The sequence below is a fragment of the Leucopleurus acutus genome (assembly GCF_964270905.1).
Source record: "Leucopleurus acutus genome assembly, chromosome: 4".
Taxonomy (NCBI): Eukaryota; Metazoa; Chordata; class Mammalia; order Artiodactyla; family Delphinidae; genus Leucopleurus; species Leucopleurus acutus.
In genome coordinates, this window is record NC_139146.1 from 4,243,962 (window position 1) to 4,264,113 (window position 20,152).

General features: G+C 51.9%; 1 protein-coding gene across 1 annotated transcript; it reads left to right on the forward strand.

Moving 5' to 3' along the window:
- Positions 1–7,802: 7,802 nt before the first annotated feature.
- On the forward strand, positions 7,803–19,365 carry GRPEL1 (GrpE like 1, mitochondrial; the record flags this gene model as incomplete). The annotated part of the gene is made up of 4 exons (XM_082838101.1): positions 7,803–7,897; positions 9,898–10,060; positions 11,402–11,483; positions 18,228–19,365. The coding sequence occupies 4 exons, from the start codon at positions 7,803–7,805 to the stop codon at positions 18,572–18,574; spliced, it is 687 nt and encodes a 228-aa protein (XP_082694227.1). The 3' UTR covers positions 18,575–19,365.
- Positions 19,366–20,152: the final 787 nt, after the last annotated feature.

Sequence of the window (20,152 nt, forward strand, 5' to 3'; positions counted from 1 at the left end):
TTATCCTGCCCCTGACGTGGTGGGTCCTTCTCCTGCCCTGAGCACTGGGTCAGAGGGACGTGGTCCTCCCCGCCACCTCTTCCCACCCATCCCTCTGACACTCCATCCCTCGTCCGCAGGACGGATGAAGCCCCGCCTTGCAGAGCTGCTTCGGGCTGAGCCCAAGGATTCCCTGCCCAGGGCCCAGCACGTGGCTGGTAGGTGACGTAAGCAGGAGAGGGCACAGAGGCCCCTCTTCTCATGAGTGCCATTGTTGTTGCTGAAGTTACCATCATCACACCAATAAGACGATGGTGAGAATTTCCGTGGAAGTAGATCGCAGGCAGTGCCATCACTCGGGGCAGGTTTGTGGGTGTCCTGATCTCTGTCACTGCACATCACGCTCGGCCACTCACACACCTGCTGAGGTCCTCCTGCTGGCGTTATGTGTAGCATGGGGCAGGGGGTGGCACCGTGTGGGGGGGCAGCCCAGCCTCTGCCCCACAACTGTGCGTCGTCTGGCTCCAAGCCTCGGGTTCTTCATCTAGAAAACCCTCGCAGGGCTATGACGAAGCTGTCACACTGAGGTTGTCATGATGTAATTACACGAGACACGAGAGACAGTGTGTGCTGGAAAGAGCACGAGGTCCAGAGCGAGCGAGATTGGCATCTGGATCCTGGATGCACCCCCTGCTCTGTCCATTGGGGTTACAGCCTTGGAAGTGACTGTCAACATGAATGTTAGTGAGGACCATGGGTTCTAAGGGACAGAAGACCAACTCAAACCAGCTTAAGCAAACGGGGCTCATTCGTAGTTGGTTCTCAAGGCTGGGACGGATGCTGAAATACCTCAGGAGTGAGGAAAAGGCTGCCAGAAGTGAAGATTTGGACACTGGAACAGGGACTCAGGCCCTCAGACTTCAGTCTCCCCACCTCCCCTCTCTACTTGTCTCTGCTGGTTCTCTCTGGGGTGGGGGGCAGGGATCACAGGGTCCAGATCTGTCTCCCAGCATGAGAACCCTGGCAGTGAGAGAGCTTCCTCCAGTTTCCATATAGCATTGCCAGGGAAGGATCTGATTGGCCCTGCCTGGGTCACATGGCCAGTCCTTGGACCAACCACAGTTGCCAAAAGGATGGGTATCTATAAAAGCCTGGGTCTCAGGCACAGCCTTCTGCCCAGTCTGTCACAAAAAGAAGGGAATTGAAACACATGCTGGGAAGTTCAAACAAAACAAAAAAAGCCAGTTGTAATTGTTTATTACAAAACAAGAGAAAACAACCACAGGGGCCACAGGATTCAATGAGTGAAGGTTTCTGATGCACTGGAAGAGGCCCTGGCACACAGTAGGTCCTCAACATGGGACAGAGAACATGCAAATGAGGTTCCCTTCCCCCAGCTGTCACCGCCACCCCCCACCAGCAGAAAATCCTCCTCAAAAAACACTTTAAAGCATTGTGCATGTTTTTTGAACCCAATTTTTGAGCAACAGTATCTGGACCGAAGCATGTTTGCTTTGTACTCAAGACGCTTCTTGTTCAGAAATGAAACTCAGAACCGGCCATCTGTAGAATATGAAGCTGGGCAGATGGGCCGAGGCCCAGCAGGAGGGCAGGGAAGCCGGCGGGAGTGGGCGGGCTTCTCCCTGGGGTCCCAGCCCCAGCCAGGCTCCGATCGGCTTTTCTACTGCCTTGGAACGCTGGCCTTGTCTCTGTTGAAAGGAAAATCTTCAGTTTTGAAAACTCACCTTAGAGAAAGTGTTTTCTGGGGCTCCACAGCTCAGGGAAACGCAGTCAAGTCCGTGAAGCAGCTATAACTTTAATCATATCATGGAGAGGGAAACAATTCTCACGTGGTCATGAAAGGGAGGTTTTCTCCCCAGATTTCATGAAGCCCTAATTCATACATCCATTCACCTACGGGCGCTTGCACTGAGCCCCAGGGGCTGTCATGAGCTGTTGAGATCCGCAGCACATAAAACAGACCCCTCCTGCCCTCATGGAGCTTACGTTCTGGTCAGGAGAGGCCCACGGAGGACGAGACGAATAAGCAAGACAGATCTGCAACGGGATGGACTGGTGGGGCAGGGGGATGTGGACAGGGGGAGCAAATGCTGGAAGAACCAGGCTGGGGGCCAGGCACATAGTGACCCAGTGTCACAGCCTGCGGCCCCTTCCATGGCCCGCTGAGGACAAAAGGGGGCTGAGCTCGGGGCTGGGCTCCCCCGCCAAGCCCTGCAAGCCACGTCCTCACGGAGAGCACCTCTTTCTAACTGGCACAAAGGCACCCCAGGGGCTAATGGTGGCCACCGTGCCTGCTATGAGCTAGTGGACGTCAGAGGGCACAGAGGAGAGGGCAGGTGGGTCCCAGCGTGGGGCTGGCCTTGTAGCCGGGACTGTGTGGGCTGGGAGTGCTCTGTACAGCGAGGACCGGAACAGAATGGACTGGGTGGCACCACCGGGGGCGGGTGTTGGCAGGGGCTGGAGGTGAACCTGTCCCCAAGGCCGAGCAACAGGACCTGCTGACAGACGGGGTGTCGGGGGTGAGAGTGGGAGGACCCCAGGGGTTTGGGCCAGAGATGGGGGCTGTGGTCAAGCGGGGTTGAAGGATTAGGGGTGGGGTGTGGGCCCGGGACAGACCTGGGCTCAAACCCTGGTTCCAGCATGCATTGGCTATGGACTTCACCTCTCTGGGCCTCAGTTTATCCATCAGTGGGGTGGGGAGATCGAGCATAGCCTAGAACTCGGGGGTGTTGAATGAGTGGGTGGAGAACCCACCCTCGCGGCCTGGCGAGAGCATGGCCCTGGCTCGTAGGAGGGGTTTGCTCCAATCCCTGGGATGTCAGGGAGGGGGTCCCCCATACCCAGAGGGAGTGGAGGGTCACGGACGAGCCCAGGTGGAGCTGTTGCTGGTGTCCCCAAGCATCCTTTGTCCTCTGCGGGGCTAGAATTTTAAGCTGGGAAGGGATCACTAGGAACAAAGACCTCCTTCCCAGACTCCCTTGCAGCTAGGTGTGGCCATGTGACTAAGGCCAATAGGGAAGGAGCTGATACGGTACCTGGCATCCTGGCAACCTCCTTAGAAGACTCCTGCAGTGCGGCCTTTCCCTCCCCTCATCTCTGCCGGCCTGCTGTTTGATATATTGCTGTCAGGACCAGAGATCCATCCTCACCATGAGGGCGAAGGTCCTGCCCTGGGGAGGGCAGAGCTGCGAGCAGGAAGGAGCCTGGGCCCCTGAGGACCTGAAGCCACAGAGCCACCTGGACTTTTGCAGATGGGGAACATAAACTCTTCTGGTTTGCTTTGGTTCCTGATCCAGGAGGGCTTAGGGTTAAGAGCAGGGGCAGGTGTGCCCGCTGCTTCCATGGCTGCCCTGTGTGCACCCTGCATCCGTGTCCGTGTTTCCAGACAGGCACCCGAGGCCACCGGTGGCAGGGGAAGGAGGTTCCTAAGCGGGTTCAGCCACAGCTCCTGGGAGCCCCTCTGCCCTCGAGCCCTGCTCATGGGAAGCCCGGGCTTTTCACAAGAAGTGTCATTAGCCCCGTGATACAGGCAAGGGACCCAACCGTCTCTGCTCATCTCAGGGTCACGGCTGTCACCTCAAGATGCCTCTGGCTCTAGTTCTGGGTTTGTGATCAATCCAAGGTCAGGGTCAAGGGGAGACAGAGTGCAGGTGCCCAAGGTCCCCACAGGGATGAGAAAGAGGAACTCGGGTGGGAAAGGCTGATAGTCCTACACTCTCCTCCCATTTACATTTTGTAACATTTCTGTGATGAGCGTCCATTATTTTTATAATGAGAAACTGTCCCTCCCGCCAACCCGCAGGCTTTGCACCCTTCTGACCTTTCTTCTGGCTAATGGCTGATTCGACCGACACGCAGGAGAGCTCCAATCACGGTGGGCTTGTGATGAACGATTTAGTCAGCCTCGGATTCAAACTCTCTCTGACGTCCAAGGGCTCTTTAAGACACTCTCCTCGGGATTGGGGAGTTTGCTGCTGCTCTCTCCTTCCCTGTCCTTCCAGTGTCTCTGTGGGAGGAACTGATGGTGCCGAGGGCTGCGCCTGAGCCGTACCTGGAGGCTGCTAGTTCCAGGCGCTGGCCTTCAGATGCTCTCGGGGAAGCGGCTGCCAGTTAACGTGTTTGCTCCTTCCTCGTGCAACTGATTTGGCTCCTTCTGCAGAAAGCTATTTCAGCTTGAACGTATGTGGCCCCTTCTGGTGGCATTTTCTTACCAAGAACATGCATTTCAGTTTGGCGCCCATGTGCTTGGGAGGAATGTCGGTGAAATCTGCCGGTTTCAGGTCCCTCTTCCAGCAAAGTCTCTTAACCGGGGAGCCCCTGTTTCCTCCAGGTGGAGGTTTTTATTTGGTGGGGGTCTCCTGTAGCACGGAAACAAATGAACAAACAAAAGTGGGCCAAGAATAAGACCCCATGAAGGGAATGGTAACAAGGTTTATGGTTACTCCATTCTGTGTACTGAGATCTCAAATACAGATAAAGCGGAGAGGAGAGAAGTAATGCCCCTCAAAAGGCCGGGCTGGGCTGTGGTCTGGGGACCCGCACAGATGGCCTGTGGAGTCCAGTGCCCTGAGACAGCAGATCTGAGGCCCTCACGTCCTCGCTGGTGGCTGGAGGGGGGCCGCCGTCTGCTCCCTGAGGCCACCTTCTCACTCCCCCGTCCGTCTTCGCACCAGCAGCAGTGATTCGAGTCTTTCTCTTGCTGTGAAGCTCTCTGCCTTGGCCTCCCGGAGGAAACTCTCTGCTTTGAAAGGGCTCACCAAGGTCAAGCCCACCAGATACTCTCCATGAAGGTCACTGACTTGACACGCCAACTACATCTGCAAAGGCTCTTCACAGCAGCACCTAGATTAGTGTTTGACTGAATAACCAGAGGATGGGTATCTTGGGCCCATCTTTAGAATTCTGTGCACCACACCCATCATAGCCATATATTTATTCTTTAATTTGCTTATTTCAGAGTTAAAGGATGAAATTCCATGCTCCAGCTGAGGGACAATAATAATAATAATAAAAGGTGACGACGCACCTTATGGCAGCAGCCAACATTCTGATGAGGGTTCTGGCCCTGATGGTCACGTGGGCTGGGATTAGTCGGGAAAAACAGGCAAGAGCTCTGCCTTTTTCCAAGTGTGTGACGAGCCTGGCCCATCCCCCGTCTCCCCATCACCGCAGGGCAGGCTGGTCCAGGAGAGGACACCTGCGCGGAGCCTGGCACTTGTGGGCACTCAGCTGTCATGAGCATCACACCCACAGCCCACATGCTGTTGCTTCTGCACAACCTTCTCCTGAGGACATTTTCTTTTAAACACAGCCCCATCCTTTTTGGGGGCACCATGGGCTGTTTAGCTTGCTCTTCCTGCACCCCCTGTCTGGGCCACCCACTCTCTTGGCTAGAAATTCGTTCCAAGGGCTGATGCAGGAGTTTTCCCACACAGGCAGCTTCATCTCTGCGTGCTGATGACTTGCAATGTGGTGACAAAGAAGTTCCAGACTTCACGGAACTACCTGAGCAGGCGCCCAAGGGCGTAGTTCCCAATGCTGCCACGAGGTGGCAGCACAGACAGGCCTCTGTTCCGGAAAATCTGCCGTTTTGGACGTAATAGATCTGGGGCCTGGCCTCTCGGCTGTCCTGCAGGGACCAGGGATTCAGTGTCGCAGAAACATCGCCACGGCAACAGCCAGTGCCTGGCTCTGTCTCAGGACACAGCTGCTACCACTGTTGATCGTCCCCATGCTGCACTGTGAGCTATTTACGGCAGTATTCCCATCTGATTCCCTTGAGCCCTAAGAGTTAGGAAATGAATAGTTGTACCTCTTTTAAACCTCACAATAAATGATATAATCCCAGGTCTACAGGGAGGGAATCAATGCTGAGAGCAATTAAATGACTTGCCCAAGGTCACCGCCAATGAGAAACATGAGATGTTTTAAATTTAAAAAAATTTTTTTTGGAGTATAGTTGATTTACAATGTTGTGTTAGTTTCAGGTGTACAGCAACGTGATTCAGTTATACATATATCTATATTCATTCTTTTTCAGAGTCTTTTCCCATATAGGTTATTACAGAATATTGAGCAGAGTTCCCTGTGCTCTACAGTAGGCCCTTTTAGGCTATGTGTTTTACACATAGTAGTGTCTGTATGTTAATCCCAAGCTCCTAATTTATCCCTCCCCCTGACATGTTTTACATTTTGTTACAGAAAACTTCGGGGCTTCCCTGGTGGCGCAGTGGTTAAGAATCCGCCTGCCAATGCAGGGGACAGGAGTTTGAGCCCTGGTCTGGGAAGAGCCCACACGCCGTGGTGCAACTAAGCCCGTGCACCACAACTACTGAGCCTGCGCTCTAGAGCCCACGAGCCACAACTACTGAAGCCGGCGTGCCTCAACTACTGAAGCCCGCGCGCCTAGAGCCGGTGCTCCGCAACAAAAGAAGCCACCCCAATGAGAAGCCTGCGTATCACAACGAAGAGTAGCCCCCGCTCGCCGCAACTAGAGAAAACCCGCGCGCAGCAATGAACACCCAAGGCAGCCAAAAATTAATTAATTAATTTACAGAAAAACCAAAAAAAACCCCAAATATGACATGCAGGCAGCACCACACTTGGGACACCACGGGCTCCAGCCCAGGACACCTCCTCTTCAAGCACCTCGGCTCCTTCGTGGCACGTGATACGGTAGCACTGACCTTTGATAGATTAACGAAAACATGTGTGTTTATGAGCTTTGGCTGTGTCCCCTGAGCCTTCCTCGGCGCTGTTCTTGTTATGCTTTGTGTTTTACTCTGATAAAACTGAAGGTGAAAGAAGAGGGCAAAGAGAAAACAACACACACCCAATTCCCCTCACCCAGCACCAACGCCGCCGTGCTGTGTCACATCTGCTTCCTGGGTTTTGGTTTTCGCGTTAATAAAACTGACAGGTAGCGACGGAGTCCCCTCCGGCCACCAGCCCTCGCCCCTTCCCCCTCCTCCGCCGCCGCCGTGGAGCGGCAGGCAGGACGGGTGGTGCTCCCCTAACACTGTTTTTTTTTTTTTTTTGCGGTACGTGGGCCTCTCACTGTTGTGGCCTCTCCCGTTGCGGAGCACAGGCTCCGGACGCGCAGGCTCAGCGGCCATGGCTCACGGGTCCAGCCGCTCCGCGACATGTGGGATCTTCCCGGACCGGGGCACCAACCCGCGTCCCCTGCATCGGCAGGCGGACTCTCAACCACTGCGCCAGCAGGGAAGCCCCCCTAACACTGTTTTAACCGACTTTTTTAAAGTCCTGCGGTTGCCCGTGGACGTGCTTTTGTCCTTGGCCTATTTGCAGTTAGTCCACACTGAGCGCCCGGTGCCCGGCACGGTCCCAGGAGCTCGCGCTGCAAGGCAGAACAGGACAAATGCCAGCCCCGGCGCATCGCCGACTCCCAGAGGAAAGGGCGGCCTGAGACATGGAACGTACAACCACGCGGGAAAACCAACTGCCGCCTCTCTGCTCTCCCAAGTCCGTACTTCCGGCGTCCCACCCCCATGCTCCCTCCCTATTGGTTCTTCCTTTGACCACGCCCCTCCGCGGAGAGTCTCCTCCCACGGTTTCCTTCACCTTTCACCTCCTCACCTCGGGCTCTGGAAGGCCTCAGACCCCGCCCACCGGGGGAGGGGAGAGTGCTACTCCAAGACCGGCAATTAGTGGTGAGTATGATCTGTCTATCAGAGGAGAAGCGGTGGTGGATTGGCTGAGGGGAAGTAGTTGGGAGGGGAAGGAAGCACAGAGTCTGCGCGAGTGTCCTGGTGGCCGAGGGGAGGGGCCAGCCGCCTCCGCGCATGCCCCGTGCGCGCGCAGACCCCGCGGCAGTGATGGCGGCTCGGTGCGTGAGGGTGGCGCGGCACAGCCTTCCGGCTTTGGCGTTGTCTCTCAGGTAAGGGGCGCCGGCTGCCCGGGCTGAGGAAGGGCGCGGTGTGCGTGCCGCCCCCGTCCGCTCCGACCCGAGTCCTGCCCGGCTCCGGCCCGGGCGCTGTGGGCGGCGGTTCCCCCACGCGGGGCGCGGACACCGCGGGGTTGCCCCGCGGCCTCGCTGCCCGTGCTGCCCGCGCGGCGGACCCGGGGAGGGTGGGACGGCGCCCCGCGCGAGCCCGAGGCCGCGCCGAGCCTCGCGCGAGCCCAGGCCGGCGCGAGGCGGCCGCGTGTGCGGGTCCCCGGGGCGCGGGGCGGCGGCGCGCTGGCTCCTTCCTGTCGGCCCGAGTCCTCGTCCACCTCCGCGTGCCCAGGAGCCTGAGGGCAGAAGGGCAGCGGTGCCTGCCCCACGGTGGGGACAGCGGCTTATTTATACAAGAGCGGTGACTCCGCGGCGGGGGCCACGAGGCAGTGCCCTCACCTTGGCTTTTCTTCTTTCGTGTTTTTTTTTTAACCGGCGGTTTCTGCTTTTTCAAAGTCTAGCCTCATAAGTTAGTTTAGCGAGTGCTTAGCACCGTCTGCGTTGGAGGAGCTTCCCAGAACCAGGTTATCTGGTAGAAGACAGATTGGGTGGAAGCTGCGCAGAGCAGGAGCTGGGCTTTCCCCGCAGGAGCTGCTTGAGTGATGGGGAGACCGGGCCGGGCAGCGTGGACTACGGTAGCGCGCGGGATGCAGCGGCGATTCCAGCCCGATACGTGGTGTAGAACTGTGTGGGAACAAGCCCACCTGGAAAGCCCGAGTGAAAAGGCCTCTTTGCTCGAGTAATTTGTGATTTTTGTATCTGGAATTAATTGCCAAGACGCGTGAATTTCTGCTCTGAGAACTGGGTTTGTGGCAAGAGGCTCAAGTTGGAGAGTTTAGAGAGCTGAATTGTATGCGTAGCTTTCGGGGTAACTGAGCCCCCGGAGCCTCCGTCTCCCTCCCTGCAAAGCAAAGCGAGACTCGCTCTGGCTGCTGCGGGAGCCTCTGGCGCTGCAGGAGGGGGTCGGCAGAAACAGCTTGTTCAGCCGTCTCCTTCTGACAGCGATCTGTTTCCAGTTGCTGTAAACATCCTTGTACATATGCTCTGTGTACTCCTAGCTTTCCTGTTCATTGAGGCAGTTTGTTTTAATCTGGGAAGAAATCGCATGTGGTTTATTTTCAGGTTGGACTGTGGCATAATTTAGAGTTCCACTGGACCTGGTGCGGAGATGTGTATCATTCCTTAATGGCTTTGCGGCCTTGAGTTTATCACTTAACCTTTTTCATGTGGGGATCAGATTGGGTAATACTTTAAGTCCCTTGCAGCATTAGTTTTAGAGCTCTTTGTATTTCCCCTGTACATACCATCCCCATGCTTTCCAGCCTGCAGTCCTTCCCTCTTCCTGAAGTGCGTCTGTCTCATCCGTTCCTGACTCTGTATGTGAACTCTTACTTATCCTTCAAAGCCTCGCTGCACAAACCCTTTCATTGCCTTCCATTTACCCAAAGCTAGAAATAATTCTACTCTGAGCCTCCCAAAGTGCATGGTTCCTCTTTTATCACTTTCAGACCCCACATTACGGTTCTTTGTGTGTAGATATCTTTTTTGCATGCCCGAAGTACCGTGTGGGCAAGATCTCTGCCCCTCCAGCTTTGTAATCAGCATCAGCACTGGGCCTCACCTCCAGTAGTAGCTACTGCATTGCTGTGTGGTGGGCCTGGGTGACCATATCTCAGAAGGAGATGTTTAAAGTGGGAAGAAGAGGAGGTTAGTACCGTAGCCTTGGTACACTGACATGTTAGTTTAGGCATTTGTTGCAGAAGACTTTATATCAACAAATAGCTTCTATACGTCATATGCCTTTATTGGATCTGAAATAAATCTTTTCTCCCCCATGGGTCAGTAGCACATAGTTTTAAATTCTGATTTCTTAAGTCATACATCTGACTTTAAGAAGCAAAAAAAACATGATCTTAATTTCTAGCGTGTGGACTTGTCTTTAGGTCCTCTCCTCGGCTGCTGTGCACAGCTACAAAACAGAAGAACAATGGCCAGAACTTGGAAGAGGACATGGGTCAGAATGAACAGAAGACAGATCTGCCCTCTGCAGAGAAGACACTGATGGAAGAGAAGGTCAAGCTGGAAGAGCAGCTAAAGGAGACCATGGTAAGGTTGCAGGCTCTGGGGGGAGCGTGGTCGTTCAAACTCCAGGTGAGTCTTTTCCGAGGACGTCTGGCCAGCCTCCGTGACAACAGAGACGGAGCCCAGACAAATCCCATCATTGTCCAAGGACTATGGCTGGGTCCTATAACAAGTTACTACCGGAGAAGGGATAGAACCCAAAGCCTGTGTGGCTGTGGTTGTCATGAGGGTCATCTCTGTTTGCTACCTAGATTATATTGAATTGAGGCTTAAAATGGTCTTTACAGGTGAGGACTATTCAGTAGGGCCCTTTAAGCTGGTCTTAGGGAAGGACAAGGGTGGGGGGCAGAGGTACGGCCATGTGGCGCTCTCCTAGGGAGGTAGGAGTTCTGTGAACTGATTAGTGATATGGATTATGACCCCATGTGGAAAAGCATGAGTGGCACAAATCGAGCTCTGGAAGCATTTAGGAATGATGATATCAAATACTGTGTGCTGGGGCCGTTCTCACCCCTTTATTTATATTAATTCTCACAACAACCCTGTGAGTCAACCATTAATATCCCTGTTTACAGATGAGGAAACTGAGGTCCAGGACGGTTTGGTAAAACTTCCCGAGGTCACCTGGCCACTGAGTGGCAGGGCGAGGGCCTGAGCCTGGGAGCCCTTGCTCTTAACCACGGCTCTGGAATCGCCTGAAGGCTGAACACGGTAACCTGGTGCACACGGAAAATAGAAATTCCAGGAGACGGATGCGATTACAGGAAAAGTTGGTGCAAAATGAGGAAGATACCAGAATTCAGATGATTAGTACACAATAAATGTTTCAACTGAATCATATCTGGGCAATGTTAACAATACCAGAGGTTCATTGATGGGGTTTTTCCTCTTCTGTGGCGTAGAGGCCAAAGCTGTCCACTCAGGTTCGTTGTTCTCCTAGACGTCTCTTCAGGGTATGGGAACTGAGCGGGTCAGCCCCTAACCGGGCTTCTAGGATTCCCTTAAGTTGGAGATTCTGCTGAGGAATGAATGAATGGTCCTCCCTGGAGGAGAGCCATCGGAACCATGAGAAATGAGAAGCCTCTCCTTGTCCTTCCCCAGCTGCACACTGAGTGAGAATGCCCTTGGGGGCTATGTGAATACGCGACACCAGGCCATCTATTCCCCACCTGCTGGAAACAGTGACACGGGTTAATGTGTTTGTGTTTATTAAGCAGCAGCTGTCTGTAACCCAAAATTTCAAACGTGATGATAGCTGTTGTTTGTGTTTTGACTTGGAGTTTGTTACATCAGATATGCTTTCCTATGAATTTGTTCCATATTTAATTCACGTGAATCAGTCTTTCTCCCTTTCTTTTTTTTAAGGAAAAGTATAAGCGAGCTTTAGCAGATACGGAGAACTTGCGGCAGAGGAGCCAAAAATTGGTGGAGGAGGCGAAACTATATGGTAACTTTCAACGTTACATGACATTGACCGAGGGAAACACGGGGCAAGGGAGGGGGTATCAGAGTGCCAGGCAAAGGGGCCAGCCCCGTGAGGAGGTGGGGAGCCTGCTGCTTCACTCCCTCCAGTGTTGGAGATGGGTCAGCCGTTGTCTAGAAGGAGCAAAATTGCCCTTAGGACTTGCACTCGGAGTGGTGAGCGTGATTCCTTCAATGAGGAGCGTGTGCTTTGCTCTTCCACAGAGACCTCGGTGTGAGCCTGCAGGTAACTAGCAGGTCGGCTCTATGAGGTTCGGCTCCTTAGCTGGAGCAGCCCTAACACGGGTCTCACTTAGGACCTCCTCAGATTCTGTTTGCATTGTCACCTTTGTATGTTTCTGTTATCGTCCTTCCTGTTTTTACGGTTGAGATCAGTGAGGTTGAAATGACTTGCCATTCAGCACAAACCTGGTAATGGCGCTGGCACTGAGGCCCGTCTCCCAACCCCAGATGTGTTGTGTTGATTACCCAAAAGGCTACCATTTGAGTACCTATGGGGACGGAGCTTTCAGTCCCCCTGTTGTAGATGCAGAACCTCAGGTTCACAGCAAGACCTTGGGTGCTCACAGTGGAAACTTGATAAGATCCGAGTTCAACACAGAGAACAAATCTCTCTTTTTTTTAATTTTATTGAAGTATAGTTGATGTACAATGTTGTGTTAATTTCTGTTGTACAGCAAAGTGATTCAGTTATACATGTATATATTCCCTTTTTTTTTTTTTTTTTTTTTTTTTTGCGGTACGCAGGCCCCTCATTGTTGTGGCCTCTCCTGTTGCGGAGCACAGGCTCCGGACGCGCAGGCTCAGCGGCCATGGCTCACGGGCCCAACCGCTCCGCGGCATGTGGGATCTTCCCGGACTGGGTCACGAACCCGTGTACCCTGCATCGGCAGGCGGACTCTCAACCACTGCGCCACCAGGGAAGCCCTATATTCCCTTTTTTATATTCTTTTATATATATATATATATATATAAATTTATTTATTTATTTTTGGCTGTGTTGGGTCCTCGTTTCTGTGCGAAGGCCTTCTCCAGTTGCGGCAAGTGGGGGCCACTCTTCACTGTGGTGTGCGGGCCCCTCACTGTCGTGGCCTCTCTTGTTGCGGAGCACAGGCTCCAGACGCGCAGGCTTAGTAGTTGTGGCTCACGGGCCCAGTCGCTCCGCGGCATTTGGGATCTTCCCAGACCAGGACTCGAACCCGTCCCCCGCATTGGCAGGCAGACTCTTCAACCACTGCGCCACCAGGGAAGCCCTCCCTTTTTTATATTCTTTTCCATTATGGTTTATCACAGGATATTGAATGTAATTCCCTGTGTGCTCTACAGTAGGATCTTGTTGTTTATCCATTCCATATATAATAGTTTGCATCTGCTCATCCCAAACTCCCACTCCACCCCCCTGCCTTGTCCACCACAAGTCTGTTCTCTGTGTCTGATTCTGTTTCTGTTTCATAGATAGGTTTATTTTTGCCATACTTTAGATTACACATATAAGTGATATCATATGGTATTTGTCTTCCTCTTTCTGACTTACTTCACTTGGTATGATAATCTCCAGTTGCATCTGTGTTGCTGCAAATGGCATAATTTCATTCTTTTTTTTATGGCTGAGTCATATTCCATTGAATATACATATATACCACATCTTCTTTATCCATTCATCTGTCATTGAACATTTCCATGTTTCCATGTCTTGGCTATTGTAAGTAGTGCAGCTGTGAACATAGCAGTGCATGTATCTTTTTGAATTATGGTTTTGTCTGGATGTATGCCCAGGAGGGGGATTGCTGGGTCATATGGTAATTCTAGTTTTAGTTTTTTGAGGAACCTCCATACTGTTCTCCATAGTAGCTGTACCAATTTACATTCCCACCAACAGTATAGGAGGGTTCCCTTTTCTCCACACCCTCTCCAGCATTGGTTATTTGTAGACTTTTTAATGGTGGCCATTCTGACTGGTGTGAGGTGGTACCTCATTGGAGTTTTGATTTGCATTTCTCTAATAATTAGCGATGTTGAGCATCTTTTTGTGTGCTTATTGGCCATCTGTATGTCTTCTTTGGAGAAATGTCTATTTTGGTCTTCTGCCCATTTTTTGATTGAGTTGTTTGGTTTTTTGTTATTGAGTTTTATGAGCTGTTTGTATGTTTTGGAAATTAAGCCCTCGTAGGTTGCATCATTTGCAAGTATTTTCTCCCAGTCTGTATGTTGTCTTTTTGTTTTGTTTTTAGTTTCCTTTGCTGTGCTAAAGCTTGTAAGTTTGATAGGACCCATTTGTTTATTTTTGCTTTTATCTCTGTTGCCTTGGGAGACTGACATGAGAAAACATTGGTAGAATTTATGTCAGAAGATGTTTTGCCTTTGTTCTCTTGTAGGGGTTTTACAGTGTCTTGTCTTCTATTTAGGTCTTTCTTTAAGCCATTTTGAGTTTATTTGTGTGTATGGTGAGAGGGTGTGTTCTAACTTCATTGATTGACCTGTGGCTGTCCAACTCTCCTAACACCACTTGCTAAACAGACTGTCTTTTCTCCATTGAATATTCTTGCCTCCTTTGTCAAAGATTAGTTGACTGTAGGTGTGTGGGTTTATTGCTGGGCTCTCTGTTCTGTTCCATTGATCTATATGTTTGTCGTTGTACCAGTACCGTGCTGTTTTGATTACTGTAGCTTTGTAGTATTGTCTGAAGTCTGGGAGGGTTATGCCTCCAGCTTTGTTGTTCTTCCTCAGGATTGCTTTGGCAGTTCTGAGTCTTGTGGTTCCATATAAATTTTAGGATTATTTGTTCTAGTTCTGTGGAAAATGTCATGGGTAATTTGATAGGGATCACATTAAATCTGTAGATTGCTTTGGATAGTATGGCCATTTTAACAATGTTAATTCTTCCAGTCCAAGAGCACGGGGTATCTTTCCATTTCTTAGAATCATCTTCAGTTTCCTTTACTAATGGTTTATAGTTCTCAGCATGTAAGTCTTTCACCTCCTTGTCAGGTTTATTCCTAAGTATTATTTGATGGGATTTAAGAGGTATTGTTTTTTTTACTTTCCTTTTCTGATATTTCATTGTTAGTGTAAAGAAATGTAACCCGTTTCTGTATGTTAATCTTGTATCCTGCTACCTTGCTGAATTCCTTTATCAGTTCTAGTAGTTTTTGTGTGGAGGGTTTTCAAAATATAGTATCATGTCATCTGCATATAATGACAATTCTACCTCTTCCCTACCATTTTGGATACCTTTTATTTCTTTTTCTTGTGTGATTCCTGTGGCTAGGACTTCCAGTACTATGTTGAATAGAAGTGGTGAGAGTGAGCATCCTTGTCTTGTTCCAGATTTTAGCGGGAAGGCTTTCAGCTTTTCACCATTGAGTATTATGTTGGCTGTGTGTTTGTCGTAAATAGCTTTAAATGTTGAGGTGTTTTCTCTGTACCTACTTTCATAAGAGTTTTTATCATGAATGGTTGTTGGATTTTATCAGATGCTTTTTCTGCATCTACTGAGATGATCATGTGGTTTTTGTCTTCTCTTTTGTTGATGTGCTGTATCGCATTGATTGATTTGCATATGTTGAACCATTCTTATGACCCTGGGGTGAATCCAACTTGGTCGTGGTATATGATCCTTTTTTCCGTGTTGTTGGATTCGGTTTGCTGACATTTTGTTGAGAATTTTTGCATCTGTATTCATCAAAGATACTGGCCTGTAATTTTCTTCCTTGGTGGTGTCTTTGTCTGGTTTTGGCGTCAGGGTGATGGTGGCTTCATAGTGTCCTTCCTCTTCAGTCTTTTGGAAGAGTTTGAGAATTGCTATAGGTTCTTTGTGTGTTTGGTAGAATTCGTCTGTGAAGCCATCTGGCCCTGGACTTTTGTTTGTAGTGAGTTTTTTATTTTATTTATTTTTGGCTGCATTGGGTCTTTGTTGCTGCGCACGGGCTTTCTCTAGTTGTGGCGAGTGGGGGCTACTCTTTGTTGCAGTGCGCGGGCTTCTCGTTGTGGTGGCTTCTCTTGTTGTGGAGCACGGGCTCTAGGCGTGTGGGCTCAGTAGTTGTGGCACGTGGGCTCAGTAGTTGTGGCGCATGGGCTTAGTTGCTCCTTGGCATGTGGGATCTTCCCAGACCAGGGCTCGAACCCGTGTCCTCTGCATTGGCAGGCGGATTCTTAACCACTGCGCCACCAGGGAAGGCCCAAGGCCTGTTTTTAGTGTGGATGCCTGCCACCTCTTTCCTCATCATATCCTGGCCATTATCCCCTTGATAGGAGGTGTGACTGGTGGTGTGGTGACCAGAATCTGCACTGGATTTGAGCGGGACCTCCTCTCTGCTCTGTGGTTGTCACAGCCCTGTTGGGGGCAGGTCCTGCTCCCTAGTTGTTGGATAGAGGCCCCCAGATCCGTTTCTGAGCTGCCTGTGGGGCAGGCAGGATTGGAGCGCTCCTGCTGGAAGGGGAGCCACTCAGTATCCCTCCCCAGAGCCATCTACCAGGGAGTGTGCTCTGTGATGCCATCTGTCACCTGTTGTGCGGGCTCACAAAGTGCGCTGTTGTCAACTGCCTTCGGCCCCGCCTGCACCGTGGGAACGCAGGCAGTTGGCCCTGGGGTCCCTCAGGTGCTGTGTGCACAAAACCACCAGCACAGATCCACTGAGGTCAGGTACCAGGACCGGAGTAGTCGTGCGCCTGGACCTGCCGTGGGAGCCGCCCAGACCCTGGCCCTGCTTCTGTGCGTGCCCACAGAGCCCACAGCTGCGAAGGCTGGACCTGTCCCAGCCGCGGGAGCACCCTTTCCACTCGGACGTCCCGCACGCGCTGCTGAGTTGACAGAGTCGGCGGCAGTGGCGTGGATCACACAGCCGCGAGGAGGGGGCTCTGTTTTCAGTCTCACCTCCGCGTGTGGGCAGCCCCCTGGCACTGGTGCTCCCAGAGCTCATAAAGGCGGCACCCAGCAAGAGGCTGCCATGGCGGGCCCCACCCTTCCCTCACGGGCCCCTTAACAGCGGCGCTTCACCTCTTCTAGGAACTCTTCGTTCCTGGATGCGGTCACCTCACCTCCTGTTGCTCCTCCTCTTCCGGGTCATGGCCTGCGCTGGCTGCGTCTGTCGCCCTCCACGTGTCTGGGTTCTTCAGGGCTCGGAGCAGGCCTCCCCCCTCCTCTCGCCGTCCCCCCTACTGACTTGCCCTCCCACGGGTCTGAATGACATCCACGCACAGGTTCTCTTTCCAGTTCAGACATTTCTTCTGCGTTCTAGCCCTGTATGTCTTTACCTGGACGTCTCGGGTGTTTTAAACTGGATTCTCCCCTCTGCCTGTGCTTCCTGTCTTCCTCATTTGAGTAAATGATACTGTTGCCCGCCCAGGTGTCTAGGTCAGGCATGTGAACTGTCCTCTCCTCCCTCAAGCTCACTCCCCTCCTATCCGGTGAGTGGTGATGCTTGGACTCTGCTTCATCCACTTGTCTCTGCTGCCTCCGCTGTGGTCCAGGCCAGCTTCAGCTCTTGCATCCGTGCTCCATACCCTAGGCAGAGTGGCCACGGCAGACCTCTACCCATTCCACTGCACCATCTGGAACCTTCAGCTACTCTGGGTCTGCATCTTCCTGGTAGGCTAGCCGTCCTCAGTTCCTCCAACGTGTGGCTCCCTCCCGACTCTCCAGGCCTCAGTTCCCAGAACCCTCCTCTGCCTACCCTGCTGAACCACGTCCCTTAGGTTAATCTGTTCTCAGCACTCACGAGTGCGCCTTGTGTAAGTATCACTGTGATTGTACTTGCCACTTGTGTGACCATTTCTTGCGTGTCTCAGAGGCCATACGGGAACTAGCACAGGGTTAATCCTTAATAGACGCTCCCATCTTTATCAGATAGGTGGAATTTTAATTTCATTTTAAAGCAGTGGGGTGAAAACCCTGTGTGAAAGAGTAAAGCCTAAAACAAGCGCTGCCTCCTTCGAGACGCACAGCCTTCAAGACCCGAGAAGACTTGAGTGGGCCGTGCTAGGTCGCTGCGCTGCCAGGGCCAGGGTGGGGCGGGCCGGGGGAGCTGAGCCGTGTGCGCCTCTCATCCGCCCTGACCTCCTTCGTTCAGCAGCTGAAGCATTGTCTTGGAACCACAAACGTTTGTATCTGTGCGAAGTTTTTTAACACGTTATTTCTTCTGTTAGATAAAGGTTAAGGCTTGGGGTGTGTCCCGGTAACTTTTACCCCACGGTGCCAAATAATTGCTAACGTGTGTATTGAGTCCTTAAGTGTTCTAGGTGCTCTGCGTGTGTGTGGTTTTGTCCTCATAACCTCACTGTGTTAGGTACTGTTATCCCTGTTTTATAACCAAAGAAGGTGAGACCCAGAGAGGTTAACCAGATCACATGGGCAGTTCCGTGACAGCCAGGGATGTGGCCCCAGGCCCCGTGTTCTTTAGCTGAGGCAGCCACCTGCGCCCCTTCCTGGCTCTGCCGTCTGCGGGGGTTGCACGTCCTCTTAGCCTGGAGCAGGACTGATGGTGGTTCTGCAGGTTTTCAGCTGCTGGTCTTTATACCTCATTGGCTTTTGTCTAAACCCCAGAAAAGTTTGTCTGTTTTTTAATCCAGCCATTGAAATTCTAGGGCAAACTAGTGATTTGAGACGGTGTCATTAAATAGACTGTGTGTGACGTAAACGGGGCTTACAGTGTAGAGTTGCCCATGCAGTTGGTACAGAATGCAAACGCTGTTCTTCTTTAACTTCGTGTAGGCATTCAGGGCTTCTGCAAGGACTTGCTGGAGGTGGCGGACATTCTGGAGAAGGCAACACAGTGCGTCCCGAAGGAGGAGATTAGAGACGATAACCCGCACCTGAAGAACCTCTACGAGGGGCTCGTGATGACTGAGGTCCAGATCCAGAAGGTGTTCAGGAAGCACGGCTTACTCCGGCTGAACCCCGCGGGGGCCAAGTTCGACCCCTACGAGCACGAGGCCTTGTTCCACACGCCGGTTGAGGGCAAGGAGCCGGGCACGGTGGCGCTCGTTACCAAAGTGGGGTACAAGCTGCACGGGCGCACCCTGAGACCCGCCCTGGTTGGGGTGGTGAAGGCGGCTTAGCGGCCCCCACGGGCTCCGGGGCTTTGTTGCGATCACTCGCTGACTCAGGCCACTTCATCTTTCCTCAGCTGCGGGTGCACGTGACCTTTTCCTAAACCTTGTTGCCAGGCTCTAGTGACCAGTGGCTGGACAGGAAGTAAGCCAGTTGCACAGTTGTGTTAATGAACATTCGGGAGTTACTAGTTCCACGTGCTCACAGGACAGGCCGGCGGGATGCTACCGGACCCTAGGGTATCAGGAAAAACACCGTGTCTGCTCAAACTCTGGTGACGTCAGAGTATTTCAAATGAATAAAAGGTCTTCAGGAGTCCTGCTGTTTGCTAGCTGGCTGCGCCGGCTGCACTGCGTCCTCTGCGTCTCACTGTAGCACGCGAGTTCCTGGACTGCTTAGCCACCACCCGTCACTCAGTGAAGGCAAGGCAAGAGTTTAAACATTTTTCTTGCTAAGAGAAATTGTACGACACCCTTGGTGAAGAACGCGTTTGCGTTCGTTTATGATCAGTTACTGTCTCGCTGCTAAGAGCGATCGTCTTCTGGCTTTGGGAGGTGTGAGACCAGCGGGCACACCCTAACGTCCTCACCTCCTTATTTTGCCAGTAACTGAATTTGACACACTCAGTTACTTTCGTCCTGTTTTGTTCATCTCTTTATAGAAAGGTTTAAATCTATACCCAACTAGTTACTAATGACCAGAAGGTACTTTCTCCCTAGTAAGATGGACTTCCTTAGAAATCTGAGGGACTGTGTGCTTGGTATGTTTTAAATGTTAAATTTAAAATTTTATTTCAGAGGATTGAAGCCCTGTTGTTTATTTTCCTACGCTCTGCTAGCTGTGTGCTTTGGTGGAGGAGATCCTTACTAAGCAGAGAAGTGTGGCTTAGCTTTCCGGGTCTTTGCTCAAATCCTGCAGCTGTGCGCCTGACACACGTAAACGTGTTGGCTTCTGTCCCCGAAGGGGACCGTGGACGCTTGGAAGCAGCAGCAAGGACACACGACCGGCAAGCGCTGGCCCTGTGACTCGCCGCCGGACCCTCCGTTCCTCGCTTGAGGGGAAAAGTTGAATGACTGAGGTATTCTTATAAACGAGGGGAAAAAAAGTAACCTTCCACTAGCTTTGCTTCTAAGAGGTACTTCTAGGATTAAAGGTCAGTACTACGTAAGAAAGGGGGGTAGTCGATTTGAAAGGTGTAGGTGATATTCCCATAATTAAAATTCCAATTTATACCATTTCAAGAAATTTCCCCCCCTTTTTATAAATTTATTTATTTTTGGCTGCGTTGTGTCTTCGTTGCTGCGCACGGGCTTTCTCTAGTTGTGGCGAGCGGGGGCTGCTCTTCATTGTGGTGCGCGGCCTTCTCATTGCGGTGGCTTCTCCTGTTGCGGAGCTCAGGCTCTAGGCGCGCCGGCTTCAGTAGTTGTGGCGCACGGGTTTAGCTGGTACACGGCACGTGGGATCTTCCTGGTCCCCTACATTGGCAGGCGGATTCTCAACCACTGCGCCACCAGGGAAGCCCGTCCCCCTTTTCTTTTAAGCTGCTTTAAATAACTTGGTCAAGAGCATAGCCCAGAACTAAAGGC